Raw genomic sequence first — 14,347 nt, 5'->3', positions numbered from 1 at the left:
CTTCGGCCCAAAGGCAAGACTTGCTTTAATACAGTTTGACCTCAGAAAATTTCCTTGTGATGAATAAGATTTCTCTTCATAAGATCAACTTCAATGTCTAGCTCCTAATTTTAAAAATATTGACAACGAAAACCAAAGTGAACAACTTTTAACAAGTATTCTGAAATGAAATTCTTTGTGAATCTGTCAAATTCAAAACTATCCTTACTGCCTGCCAACACAGTAAAGTTTGAAAATCCTCTCCAAGAGTTTGAATTACCCAAGGAGTTTAAATGACAAATTCCTCTAACTGGAAACAGCTAGGGGAAAAAAATTTTTTTCCCAAAAATAAGTTTAATCATTTCTCACTGGCTTGCTGGGTGCCTGTGAATCAAGAGTTTGTATATGTAGTTGGCACTTGCGCAGGCCTGCACACTCTCTTCCAGAAAACGCTGAACCACCTAAGGAGAGAATGCATAATAAGGCGCTGATAAAGCCACCTGCTGGCTCCCTGCACATTGTCCCACTTGCTCTGCTCACCCGTTAGTAAGTGAGAAGACCGCACTCACCGAGCTGGGGCTAGAGTGCCGCCGAACTTTAGGAGACTCTTTGCCAGCGGAGGAGCTCTTATTAAAGTTAATGCAAGCATTGTTCTCAGAATGCACCCTCTTCACTTGATTAGCGGGTTTCTCAAATGGGTCAAAAGTGCTCTGTGTCCTCTGAACCCTGACTTTCTTATCCTCAGGAATTGTGTCCAGGGGTTTGATCACTGAGTCCATTCCTGGGCAGTTTCGTGTGGACATCTTTGTGACACATATCTGGTGGAAAAAAAGAGAGAGAGAGAGAAATTAAACTCAGATCACTCCACTGAAACTTTAATATCACTACACATGAGGATTTATTATCTTACAAAGCATGCCCATTTTTATCTCAGGAAATAACCCCAAAGGCTATATTCTAAAAGCTACACCAGCTTAAACCACAATATGAAAAACTCGTCACCATCATTCCACTTACCATACTTGCTGGGGCTTCCCTGGTGGCTCAGATGGTAAAGAATCTGCCTGCAATGCAGGAGACCCAGGTTCAATCTTTGGGTTGGGAAGATCCCCTAGAGAAGGGAATGGCTACCTACTCCAGTATTCTTGCCTGGAGAATTCCACGGACAGAGGAGCCTGGCCGGGTCACAAAGCGTCGGTCGGACAGACTGAGCAACTAACACTTCGCTATATTATATTATAATTATATTATATTATAATTATATTCACTGAGGGCTGACACTGAAAATGTTATCCCTAAAACAGGAAGCTTAGCACCTAGGCTGCCAGTGCCCTGAGGTGGTTCTTGACCTTGTCATTTATTTTACCACCTGACTGCAAGTGGGATTATTTCTGAATCACTAAAAGATGGATAATTCGCCTTTATTTTTTTTAAAAAATCGGTTCAATTAATTCAGAAGGGCATTTTCATTGATGGGCCATCCCAGAAGCAACTAACATGGCTAGAGGAAAACATCACTATGTTCTTCAAAACTTTAAAGCTTGAATATATGTTTAAAATCTATCCCCATCTTGATTTCATTTCTAAACTAGAATGGAGCATATAAAAGGGCTAACGGTTAGAGATACTGAAAGTTGAAAGCAATGTTGTTTCTAATACTAAAACTAACAGATGAAAAGGAAAAATAATACCACATAGAAAAACACGGAATGACACTCATTTCAAAATGCTGTATGTATTACTTCACTACACCCCTACTTCCTTCTCAATTTTGCTCATTCTCTTCCAGCATAATCTGAACGAGTCTCGCTTTATTTTAGTCTCTGATTTTTGCTCCTTGCTTTCCACTGTATGTTCCAGCTCTCTCATTCTCCATATATTCTCAAGACATTTTTACTTAGTAACTTCATGGCCTCTAGCTTGTCCGTAAAGTAAGGTAACTTTATCATGCAGTCTAAAGAAAAGATAACTCTGATTTGCTTTTAAAGTTTTATTTTTTCTTCTTGTGAAAAGTTTCCACATTCCTATTTAAGAAAGCAGGAAAACAGACGGTATCTAAGAAAATCTCATATTGTTAAAGCAAACATTTAAGTGTCTGAGTAATACATATGGGATGATTCCATACTGGCAAGAAATGAAACTATGTGTATGGATATAAAAAAATATATATATACATACATACATACATATATATGACAGATAGAGCTATTTGTATGTGTGTGTATGAGCACATATTAATATAAAGGTATACAAGGAAATACACCAAAGTGTTAAGATACCTCCAGATAAGCAGAACTGAAGGGGCAAAGGGTAAGATTACTTACTTTTTACATACCCCTGTATTTTTTGAACTGTATAATAAACATGCTTGACATGCAATTTTTTGAAAATAGTAAAGTGTATAATTAAATTATTTCAAGTTATTGAAGCAAAATTTGGATTAAATACTAAGTATCAACTCTGTCCTATGAGTGTATCTGAACTACCAAGCATAGGTTCAATTTTAATTAAATCCAATAAGAAGGAGATCAACCCACTTTTTACAGCATCACAAAACTGCTGAAGATGTCTTTAAAAGACAAGGCAGAGTCCTCCTGATCAAGAACTAACGATTTATCACAATATTAAACACATTCAGTTTTTTTTAAGAGTTCACGTGTTCCTCATACAGATATGAAAGCAAGAAGCAGTAGATGTGATATGGATATGAAACCACTCGTCTCCCCGAGGCAGCTGAACTGCAACATAAAAACACATGAACCTGAGAAGTCAATGAACTCTAAATATAAGAAATCTAGAGAAAATAGCACGAAGGTACATCAAAATCAAACTGCTTGAAACCAGTAAAAAAGAGAGTATCTAAAAAGGGGGCAGAGGGAAAAAAGTACTTTAAAAGAGAAGACAGGAAATATTTGGAAACTAAACAATAGGGGAATTAGAAAGTCTCTTGAATTAGTTGAATAAAATCTCTTGAACAGAATATCAAAATAGATACAGCTTAAATAGTATTTTAACTGTAGGAAAATTTATAATAGTAAATGCATTGAGCAGGAAAAAAAAAGTCTCAAAGTAGTCAGAGTACACCTTAAGGGATCACTCTGGTGGTTCAGTGGTTAAGAGTCTGCCTTGCAATGCAGGGGATGCGGGTTTGATCCCTGGTCAGGGTGGCCGGACAGTAAAGCGTCTGCCCACAATGCAGGAGGCCCGGGTTCAATCCTTGGGTTGGGAAGATCTCCTGGAGAAGGAAATGGCAACCCACTCCAGTATTCTTGCCTGGAAAATCCCATGGACGGAGGAACCTGGTAGGCTACAGTCCACGGGGTTGTGAAGAGTCAGACACGACTGAGCAAGTTCACTTTCAGGGAACTGAGTCCCACACACCTCAGAGTAACTAAGCCAATGCACCCCAAGAAAGCCCACGCACGGCAACAGAAGCTCCTGCATGCCACAACTAAGATCCCAGGCAGCCAGATAAATAAATAAACTTGTTTTTAAAAAAGAGCGCCCCTTAAAATACTAGCCAGAAAAAGAACACTTATTAAAACCTGAAATAAGCAGAGAATTAACGTAATGAAAATATATCATCATGGAAATAAATGAAACAGAACATGAAAAACCACAAAGAAAATCAATGAAACCGAAAGCCAGTTTTCAGAGAAGATTAAAAAAAAAAAGGATACACCTCTAGCCGGACTGATAAGAAAGAAAGGGAAATAACATGCATTGCCAGTAACAGAAATGAGAGAGACAGCATCACTACTCATCCAACAGACATTATCAAGAACTTTATACCAGTAAGTCCAGCAACTTAGATGAAGCAAATTCCTCGAAAGACAAAAACTACCAAAGTTCACTTGAAATCAAAGTGATTTCAAAGAAATCAAAGGTGTAACCAAAAGCCTTATCATAAAGAAAATGCCAGGACCAGAAAAGATTGCTGGTGAAGTAAACCAAACATTTAAGGGGGAAAAAAAACACCAATTTCACAGAAACTCTTCCAAAATATTCAAGAGAAGGGGATACTTCCTCACTCATTCTAAGAAGCCAGCATCATTCCATCACTAAAACCAGAAAAAAATAAGAAAACTACAGATCCATTTCTCTGATGAATATAGATTAAAAATTATTGGCACATTTTTAACAAACTGAATCCAACAATATATAAAATGGATAAGTAAGGAAAAAGTGGCATTAATCCCAGGAAGGCAAGGTTGGCTTAATACTCAAACACGTGCAATTCACCATTTTATTACACAACGTCAGAAGTCTCTGGAACGGCTCCCCGTGACGGCCACTTGCAGGCAGCCACACTCTTCCTTCATCTGCGGATCTTCCACGTGGGCTGTACTTGCTGACTTAGATCCAACAAACAGAATACGGCAGAAATCACTTCTGAGAGAAGATAAAAGACTGTGGCTTCCGTAGTGGTACCTCCTCACTCCCATCCCCTGTCTCCTAGATCACTATCCAAGGCAAAGTCAGCAGCCACATCAGAAAGGGGCTCTGTAGAGAGGTGCGTTTATGAGAAGGACTGCCAACAACCACATGAGTTGAGCCCTCAAGTGTGACCACAGCCCCTGCCCCTGCTGGACTGGAACCTCATACAAGACTCTGAGTCACAGGCACTCAGGTAAGGAGTCCTAGATTCTAAACCAACAGCAACGGTTAAACTGAATGCCTTTCTCCCAAGAACAGGATGTCCACTCTCAGTCATGTTGACTCAGCATTGTATTACAAGCTCCAGACAATGCCACAAGGCAAGAAAAAGGAAATAAAAGACATCCACATTGAAAAGGAGGAAATAAGACCCACTTTATTCACAGAAGACATTATCATCTATGTTGAATGAAATATACCAGGAAAAAAGCAAAAACACTAGAATTAACATGTTGATCAAGGGTGCAAGATATAAGACCAATATACAAAAATCATTTCTATTTTCAGATATTAATAACAATCAGAAATTTTAACTAAAAATAATACCATTTATAACAGTTTCAAGCAATATAAAATACTTAGTGATCCATCTGACAAAATCTGAGCAGATCTGTACACAGAAACTATAAAGTATGCTTGAGAAAAATGAAACAAAGGGGCCAACCAACTCACGGGTCTTTCAATCCACTGTGATACTTTCAGAAAGAAGTCAATCTCTGTGTTTCAGCCATAAAATACTGAATTTCTTAAAGGAAGATTTACACAGAACTATCAAGCAAAGTGATAAATGTGTGTGAAATGATTACATAAACAGGTACAAATGGGGGTTGAATTGATACAGTGATAATGGGAAAATGATGACCACGTTTGAGCTCCAACCCTATCCTTGAAAGTAGCACCAGGAAGTATAAACCCCATGGAAACTCTTAATTTTGCCAAAGAGAATAAGGAGCTAACACAGCACTGTACTTAACTCTACATTCTATTTTTTATTCAAGCTCTTTGAACTACCTTAGTAAATTCGACTTTATCAGAGAAGTTTTTCTGCCACATTCATGAGGAAACAGATGGGGGGAAAACTCCTGCAGATGTATAGGGAAATTTTACTAGAAAATATAACATTTTAGCACACATACACCAGCACACCATAGCGGGGGAGAAGGTAACATGACAAATGGCACTTCAATATGTTGGCAGAGGAAAGAAGACCACCTTCAAAGCTAAAAAGCAATGAACTTACTTCTTAGCCAGTTTATGATAAACTCATACAAACCCGTATCAGATAAACTCATATAAACCTTTTATTTGCTTCCTGCCTCCAACCATGAGAAAACTAATATTCACACGGCTGTTTGTTAACTTTAAGAGACACAGGTACATTGGATCGGAAATTTTGATAACTCTTTAAGAGAAACTGTGACAGAATATACTGTGATGCAAGCCTTATCTCCTTCCTCATGCCTTATATTAAGAGCCCTACATTAACATGTTTTCAGTCAGGTAGCATCCTACTAAAGAGACACGCATGATCATTGTAAACATCAGTGCAAACTGTACACCTGTGGAAAACCAAGTTCTCTAAAGCCATGAAGACAAAAAAGGCAGCCCAATTCTTATTTTTAAGAGGAAAAAGTATTTCAACAAAATTTTCTAAAATTAAAATATTTCCCACAAACATTCTTAAATATTTCATGTTTATCATTTTTGCTGCTGCTGCTGCTAAGTCGCTTCAGTCGTGTCCGACTCTGCGCAACCCCACAGATGGCAACCCACCAGGCTCCCCCGTCCCTGGGATTCTCCAGGCAAGAACACTGGAGTGGGTTGCCATTTCCTTCTCCAATGCAGGAAAGTGAAAAGTGAAAGCGAAGTCACTCAGTCGTGTCCGACTCTTTGCGACCCCATGGACTGCAGCCCACCAGGCTCCTCCGCCCATGGGATTTTCCAGACAAGAGTACTGGAGTGGGGTGCCATCGCCTTCTCCAATCATCATCAGCAAATGACTAAATACAAGCAGAAAACAACTACTAATGCAAAGCGAACTTCTGGGAAACAGTATACTTGTTCAAATACATGCCTTGGATGTTACTTTACTTACTACATTCACAACCGTATTTCTTGCTAGTCAGTTTCTAATTCATATGATAATTTAGAAAGATATCAATACTCTATGGTCGTTTGCAGAGTGTCGTATTTTCCAGGCAGCTCATCAGAAGAACACAGGGGAGACTCAGCATCTTCTGATGCATTTCCACACAGGCAAGGATGTTGTATATATCACTTAACCCCTTCCTTACTGGCTCAGTGCCTGGCCCACAGTGAAGTGCAACAAGTTTTTCTAGAATTAATCCACCAGATTTAAGAGAATTCATCCGAATCATCAGTCTTCATGCTCTCTTGCTAAAAGGGCTGACGTTCTGCGATATTTTTTATTCAAGATCTACTGTCACAAACAAACCAAAAGAAAAAACAAACAAACAAACCACAGCAATCTTGACATACAAATAATAAACATACGTATATATTCATAAAATGCTATCAGTAAAAGTATTTTTAAACTACAAGCTCAATGTGATAAGCAGAATTCTATGACACCCAATTGACCTTTCTCTCTCTCTCTTTAGTTGTTCAGTCGTGTACAACTCTTGCGACCCCAATGGACTGTAGCCCGCCAGGCTCCTCTGTCCATGGGATTCTCCAGGCAAGAATACTAGACTGGGTTGCCATTCCCTTCTCCAGGGGATCTTCCCAACCCAGAAATCGAACCCAGATCTCCTGCATTGCCGGCAGATTCTTTACTGACTGAGCTATGAGAGAAGACTTTGAATAATACCCTTCCCTGTGAGAGTGACTATGACGAGATATCACACCACGGTTCCTTTATGTGGTATGACAAATGGGACAGTAGCCTGCTGGGCCTGACCTAATCAGGTGAGCCCTTTAAAAGCAGAGCATTTTCTCTAGTTGGCTTCAGAAGAGAAAGGCAGAGATATGATCTGGTTAGCCTGGAAGAAAGTCAACATTTCACACTATGACTGCCCATGGAGCCCACAGAGCAACAGACTAGAGGTGGTTTCTAAGGGCTGACAGTAGTTACTGACAATTAGAACAAATGAGGACCACTGTCCTACAACCACAAGAAAATGAGTCCTGCCAACAACTAGTGAGCTTATAAGTCAATCCCAAGCCCCTGGTGAGATGCACAACCATGGCCAACACCTGGACTTCAGCCCAGTGAGACCTGGAGAAGAAAAATCAGCTATGCTATGCCTGGACTTTTAAACTATAGAAACTGTAAGACAATAAGCTAGTAAGTATGTAGCAATGTGTTACATATCAACAGAAAACTAATAAACTCACTTTAGTGAAATTGCCTGAAGCACTCATATTTGAGCAGAATGTTCTTAGGAACATGGGGCAGGTACCACTTTCTATACCTGATACACTGTATCAGATCCAAGAGAGATAAGCAACATTTCTTAGGACTGCTATCTATGCTGCTAAGTCGCTTCAGTCGTGTCCGACTCTGTGCGATCCCATAGACGGCGGCCCATCAGGCTCCCCCATCCCTGGGATTCTCCAGGCAAGAACACCGGAGTGGGTTGCCCTTTCCTTCTCCAATGCATGAAAGTGAAAAGTGAAAGTGAAGTCACTCAGTCGTGTCCGACTCTTTGCGACCCCATGGACTGCAGCCCACCAGGCTCCTCCGCCCATGGGATTTTCCAGGCAAGAGTACCGGAGTGGGGTGCCATAAATGACCATATTATTGGGAGCTTTCTGCATGACATAACTCCATCAGCAATATAAAACCCATGAAAAAATTCTCCACATAACTAAATTAATACACAATTTATTAATTGTCCCCTTCTCTTGGGTTTGTATGAATAAAACCAGTATCAGGCCCGCTTTGTTACAGGTACCTTCATCCAGGGAGAGTAATCCATACTTGCGTTTTCCACATAGGGCAAAGTGGCCGTTCTGGAAAAGCTTCCAGTTTCCAGTATTTAGGACCAGCAACTTAAACTTGATCTGGCCATCTCTGTTAACCACAGCACAACAGAGAGCAGAATCCAGGCCCTTCAGAAGGATACAGGGAAGCAGCCTCACTGAGCTCATTAGCTCATCAGGGAGAGGTCTTGCCCACAGAAGGAGCCAGGCAAGGTGAATCAAGAGTGGCCTTCATTCCCCCTAGCTGCCATTTCTGGCTTCCCTGGTGACTCAGCTGGTAAAGAATCCACCAGCAATGCAGGAAACCTGGGTTCCATCCCTGGGTTGGCAAGATCCCCTGGAGAAGGAAACAGCAACCCACTCCAGTATTCTTGCCTGGAGAATTCCATGGAAGGGGAGCCTGGCGGACTTCAGTCCATGGGGTTACAAGAGTCGGAAACAACTCAGCAACTAAACCACCCCCCCCCAATTATTAAAGTGCACATGGTGCGTGAAGAAAAAGGTGAGCTGACAAGAGTCCTAGTGTCAAAAAGGGTTCTAGGAGGCAGACTATGCACTCTCCAGTGCCCAAGGCTTCGCTTTAATCCTTCCATCAGCCTGGCAGCAATCTAAGTGAACACTGTGCGTGTGTACTTAGCTGCTCAGCTGTGCCCAGCTTTTTGCAATCCCATGGACTGTAGACAGCCAGGCTCCTCTGTCCACGTGACTTTCTAGGCAAGAGTAGGTTGCCATTTCCTGCTCCAGGGGATCTTCCCAAACCCGGGATCGAACCCACATCTCCTCTGTCTTCCGCACTGGCCGGCAGATTCTTTACAACTGAGTCACCCAGAAAGCGTGTGGGCTACATTTGCGCCCCCAAATAGAATCTGTCTTTCTTCTCACAACAAAATGCTTGTGGTTGGTGCAGTAGAAAGTCTTGGTGACAGAATCTCATAAGAAAAGCAGAGGATAAAAGCATGATATGTCAAACTGGGAAAAAAAAAATCAGCAGGAACCCATAACCTCAAAAAGGCAGATTTTTTTTCAACCACCAAACAGTAGCCCTTTGATCCACTGTTAACTTTCATGTGCAGCCCCAGTGCCCAGATTCTGGTCTATGTTCCAATTTTCCACTGTAAAGAAAGAGGAATCCTTGGAAGCAACCTGATTCCAGGTCACAGGGCAGGAAGCACAAAACAGCTGTGAAATATCCAGCTGTTACCAGAAAATTAAGATCCTTTCAAAAATGTCAGGGACAATGTTAGAAGGACAAAGGAATCTGGATATAGGGGTTCCTACTGGTCAAGATGTGATTATATAATTGAGCATCAAAGAGAAAATAAAATTATGGTTAAACGGAACAAGTGAATTATTGAAAGACCCCAAGTTCATTCTGATTTTGAGAGAGAAAAGTCAATATTAAAGGACAAATGGCAGTTGTGAGGAAGGATGAATATAACAGGATCCACAGTTGGTTTTCACATGTGGAACTGTGAGTGAGCCAACCAGTGCCAGAAAAAGTAGGAGCTGTACCCACCACGGCAGTGAGTGCTCAAGGCTTGTGGAAAGAGGGTCTAAACAGCCCAAGTACGCACAGTACAGCAACACAGGATGTTTCAATAACAGACCAGGTCAATATAACACAGCAGTAAACCAAAGGGTACGTGACGTGGCCTAAGCAATGTTTTACAAAGAATACATTTAGTGGAGAGAGACCAGATGGTCAAGAAACATCACTGTGGAAGATATTTTTTGGAAATAAGTTAAATTTTTAAAACTAAGTGAAATTTAACCCTTAAACAGAAAATTCAACTCAAGTGCTAACCAATGACTCAGATCTGAATCACTCTGGAAAAAATCAACCAAGACTTTTGTGGACCGCAACAGTCAAACATGAGTTTGAGCAAGCTCCAGGAGTTGTTGATGGACAGGGAAGTCTGGCGTGCTGCAGTCCATGGGGTCACAAAGAGTTGGACACGACTGAGCGACAGAACTTAACAGTCTACACCTCCAGATCTTGTAACCCCAGCTATTCTACAAAGACATTGTTTTAATTGTGGATTGGTAACGATTACACAGTGGGCTTCCATGGTGGCTCAGTGGTAAAGAATCTGCCTACCAAAGCCGGAGACATGGGTTCAGTCCCTGGTTTGGGAAGATCCCCTGGAGAAGGAAATGGTAACCCACTTATTCTTGCCTTGGAAATCCCATGCACAGAGGAGCCTGGCAGGCTACAGTCCATTGGGTTGCAAAAGAGTTGGACACGACTTAGCAACTAAACTACAACAACAGAAAAGATTACACAATCCGAAGAAGATTCAAAAACACTATTACTAAAACCCTTAGAAGGAATCTAATTAAGTAGACCCATATTCCTAGGAAGGCATAAAAAGAAATATAAAAATAATATGAAATTAACTAAACCCACTGTTGGTGTTTTAAAATAGGATGAGCATAAGCGTGGTACTATAACGTGCAAGAATATTTGTGCATGTTTTCCTTGTTTAAAAAATATCTGAAATATGTTAAGTTAATCTGTCACACTAAGTATTTGAAATTAAGGGAATTTAATTAAGGCAGTAATCAGTACTTAAATAGATTGAGACAAATTGGTTTTCAAAATTACATTAACTACATATTTTTAATGATGTGGGCACTAGCTGGGGATGTTCCAGGCACAGAAGACTCTTAGCCATGATATTCACCATCAGCTTTAACTGTCCTTAACTCAGCACAGGGCACACCAAGCCACAGACTTCCTCTTACTCCAAGCCATGGACCAACCCAATCACAGTAAATAGCTACACCAGCAGTACTGCCTGAAAACAACAGATATTCCAATGTTACCAGGAAACAGGATATGTTTTCTCTATGACGGCATTTTTTCACACTTCCGTGATCCACTTAGAAACTGAAGTGACAAAAATTACATAAGCAGGGCTGTCTGATGGTACTTGAAAACAGAAAAAAAGAAGAGATCATCACAAATACCAAAATAAACTTCTGTTCCTTTCTTTTTTCCAGTAAATTCAACAGAACCCAGAATTTCAAACATGGTTAGGGAGGCACCCACACGTTTAGACATTCATCGGAATCCATTACTTCGGTTCACTCATCATAAGCTCACAGACTCAAAACTCAGTAAAAATTGCTAGCAATTCAAACAGTGTTGGAGGCTCCAAAAGTCACAGTTTGACCTGCAATTTTAGCTTGGAGCTATGTAAAATCCAGACAACTGTCTCCCAAACTCACAGCAGTAGATTTGAAACAGCACAACTTAATTCTGTTAAGGTTGGCACTCGCTTCAAGTGAATTCACTGGGGCCAAAAACTGTCCCTTTGAATCAACCATTTTCTGATGAGTGGCATTTCACTGGGTTTCAGAGGGTGATCTCTACTTCACTCCACACTCTTCATGAAGGCAAACACCAGAAAAAGAACTGGCTTCCACCATGATCTTCTGACATTCATATAAGGAATATCCATGCCAGATTCAGTGCAAAACCGAAAGCAGCACAATTCTTGACAAGGAAACAACCTCTTCCATTTGTTTTCCCCTCATCTGTTACCCAGTGAGGGCCTGGTGGCTTTGTCTTACTCAGTATCCTCTCTCAAAATCTGTTCCCAATTAAAAAGCAATCCTCAGTCATTCACAAGGCTTTGAACACTTAAAATCAGAGTACCACCTCTCCCTGGATTATTTGAATATTAAGCATTACAGGATAAAAAGCTTCATCCACTGTAAAGAATTGATGAGTGGGGAATGAATGGGGAGAGTATAGGAGAAATTTCTAATGCCACTAGAATCATAATTCTTAACAGTTGCTTTCATCTCTAACCTAAACCTGCAAGATCTAAACGCATGCTGTCCTCTCTTTGGTTGTAGCCTTCTCTATTCTCCTCTGTGTGTAAGAGGGTGTATAGCAGCGGCAGTGTGAATGACTACATGGAACAATTGAAAAAAAAATCAGAATGCACCATCTGTATGTATATAATGGGATATATGCCCGAGAATCCTTTCACTTACAACCATATTTCATCAGAACCAACATCTTGCCTAAAATCACCTTCAGAACATTAGCAAATATATAGGCAAGCTTGCCACCCATATTACTTCAGAACTAAGTGACTCAGAGGGCTTCCCTGGTGGCTCAGTGATAAAGAATTTGCCTGTCATTGCAGAAGACTCAGGTTCGATCCTCGAGTTGAGAAGATCCCCTGGAGAAAGAAAGGACAACCCACTCCAGCATTTTTGCCTGGGAAATCCCATGGACAGAGGAGCCTGGCAGGCTTCAGTCCATGGGGTTGCAAAGACTCGGACATGACTTTGCAACTAAACTATAAGTATTTCAGAACAAATCGCTTCAGTTACCTGGGTCTCAGTCTTCTCACCTGTAATGTGACAAAGCTGAAGCAAACCACTCTTCAGGCCTTCTGGCAGCTCAACTGTTCCATCACAAACTCCAGGCAGCAACTTACTGCTGATGGCTGTTTCTGTTTAGTCACTCAGTCGTATCTGACTCTGTGACCCCATGGACTGCAGCATACCAGGCTTCCCTGTCCTTCACATACCCTAAAGTCTGCTCATGTCCACTAAGCTGGTTGGTGATGCCATCCAACCATCTCATCCTCTGTCACCTCCCCCTTCTCCTTCTGCCTTCAATCTTTCCCAGCATTAGGGTTTTTTCCAATGAGTTGGCTCTTCACATCAGGTGGAAAAGTATTGGAGCTTCCGCAGCAGTCCTAATAAATATTCAGGGCTGATTTCCTTTAGGATGGACTGGTCTGAACTTCTTGCAGTCCAAGGGACTCTCAAGAGTCTTCTCAAGCACCACAATTCAAATTCCAGCAACATCAATTCTCTGGCACTCAGCATTCTTTATGGTCTAAATCTCACATCTGTACATGATTATTAGAAAAACCACAGCTTTGACTATATGGGTATTTGTCGGCAATGTGATGCTTCTGCTTTTTGATACACTGTCTAGGTTTGTCATAGCTTTCCTTCCAAAGACTAAGCATCTTTTAATTTCATGGCTGCAATTACTGTCCACAGTGGTTTTGCAGCCCAAGAAAATAAAATCTGTTACCATTTCCACTTTTTCCCCTTTGCTATCAGTCACTCAGTTCGGTTCACTCACTCAGTCGTGTCCGACTCTTTGCGACCCCATGAATCACAGCACACCAGGCCTCCTTGTCCATCACCATCTCCTGGAGTTCACTGAGACTCACGTCTACCGAGTCCGTGATGCCATCCAGCCATCTCATCCTTGGTCATCACCTTCTCCTCCTGCCCCCAATCCCTCCCAGCATCAGACTCTTTTCCAATGAGGCAACTCTTCGCATGAAGTGGCCAAAGTACTGGAGCTTCAGCTTTAGCATCGTTCCTTCCAAAGAAATCCCAGGGCTGATGTCCTTCAGAATGGACTGGTGGACCATAGCAAAAATCAACAAAGCCAAAAGCTGGTTCTTTGAAAGGACAAATAAAATCGATAAACCATTAGCCAGACTCATCAAGAAACAAAGAGAGAAAAAACAAATCAATAAAATTAGAAATGAAAATGGAGAGATCACAACAGACAACACAGAAATACAAAGGATCATAAGAAACTACTATCAGCAATTATATGCCAATAAAATGGACAACGTGGAAGAAATGGAAAAATTCTGAGAAAAGTACAACTTTCCAAAACTGAACCAGGAAGAAACAGAAAATCTTAACAGACCCATCACAAGCACAGAAATTGAAACTGTAATCAGAAATCTTCCAGCAAACAAAAGCCCAGGTCCAGACGGCTTCACAGCTGAATTCTACCAAAAATTTCGAGGAGAGCTAACACCTATCCTACTCAAACACTTCCAGAAAATTGCAGAAGAAGGTAAACTTCCAAACTCATTCTATGAGGCCACAATCACCTAATATCAAAACCAGACAAAGATGCCACAAAAAAAGAAAACTACAGGCCAATATCACTGATGAACATAGATGCAAAAATCCTCAACAAAAT

General features: G+C 41.0%; 1 protein-coding gene across 3 annotated transcripts in view; it reads right to left on the bottom strand.

Annotated features, from left to right (window-relative positions):
* Positions 1 to 14,347, bottom strand: part of CDK14 (cyclin dependent kinase 14) — a 720,213-nt gene that overhangs the window by 551,011 nt on the left and 154,855 nt on the right. For all 3 annotated transcript variants that reach the window (XR_011256569.1, XM_069587335.1, XM_069587336.1), the window contains exon 3: positions 549 to 797. Coding sequence is in view for 2 of the 3 variants with exons in the window: in XM_069587335.1 (XP_069443436.1) it covers positions 549 to 797 (249 nt within the window). In the remaining variant the exon portion in view is untranslated. The remainder of the gene's footprint in view (positions 1 to 548; positions 798 to 14,347) is intronic.

The sequence above is a fragment of the Ovis canadensis genome, chromosome 4 (assembly GCF_042477335.2).
Source record: "Ovis canadensis isolate MfBH-ARS-UI-01 breed Bighorn chromosome 4, ARS-UI_OviCan_v2, whole genome shotgun sequence".
Lineage (NCBI taxonomy): Eukaryota > Metazoa > Chordata > Mammalia > Artiodactyla > Bovidae > Ovis > Ovis canadensis.
Note: the sequence above shows the minus strand (reverse complement) of the source record. Positions and strands in the feature narration are given on the sequence as shown.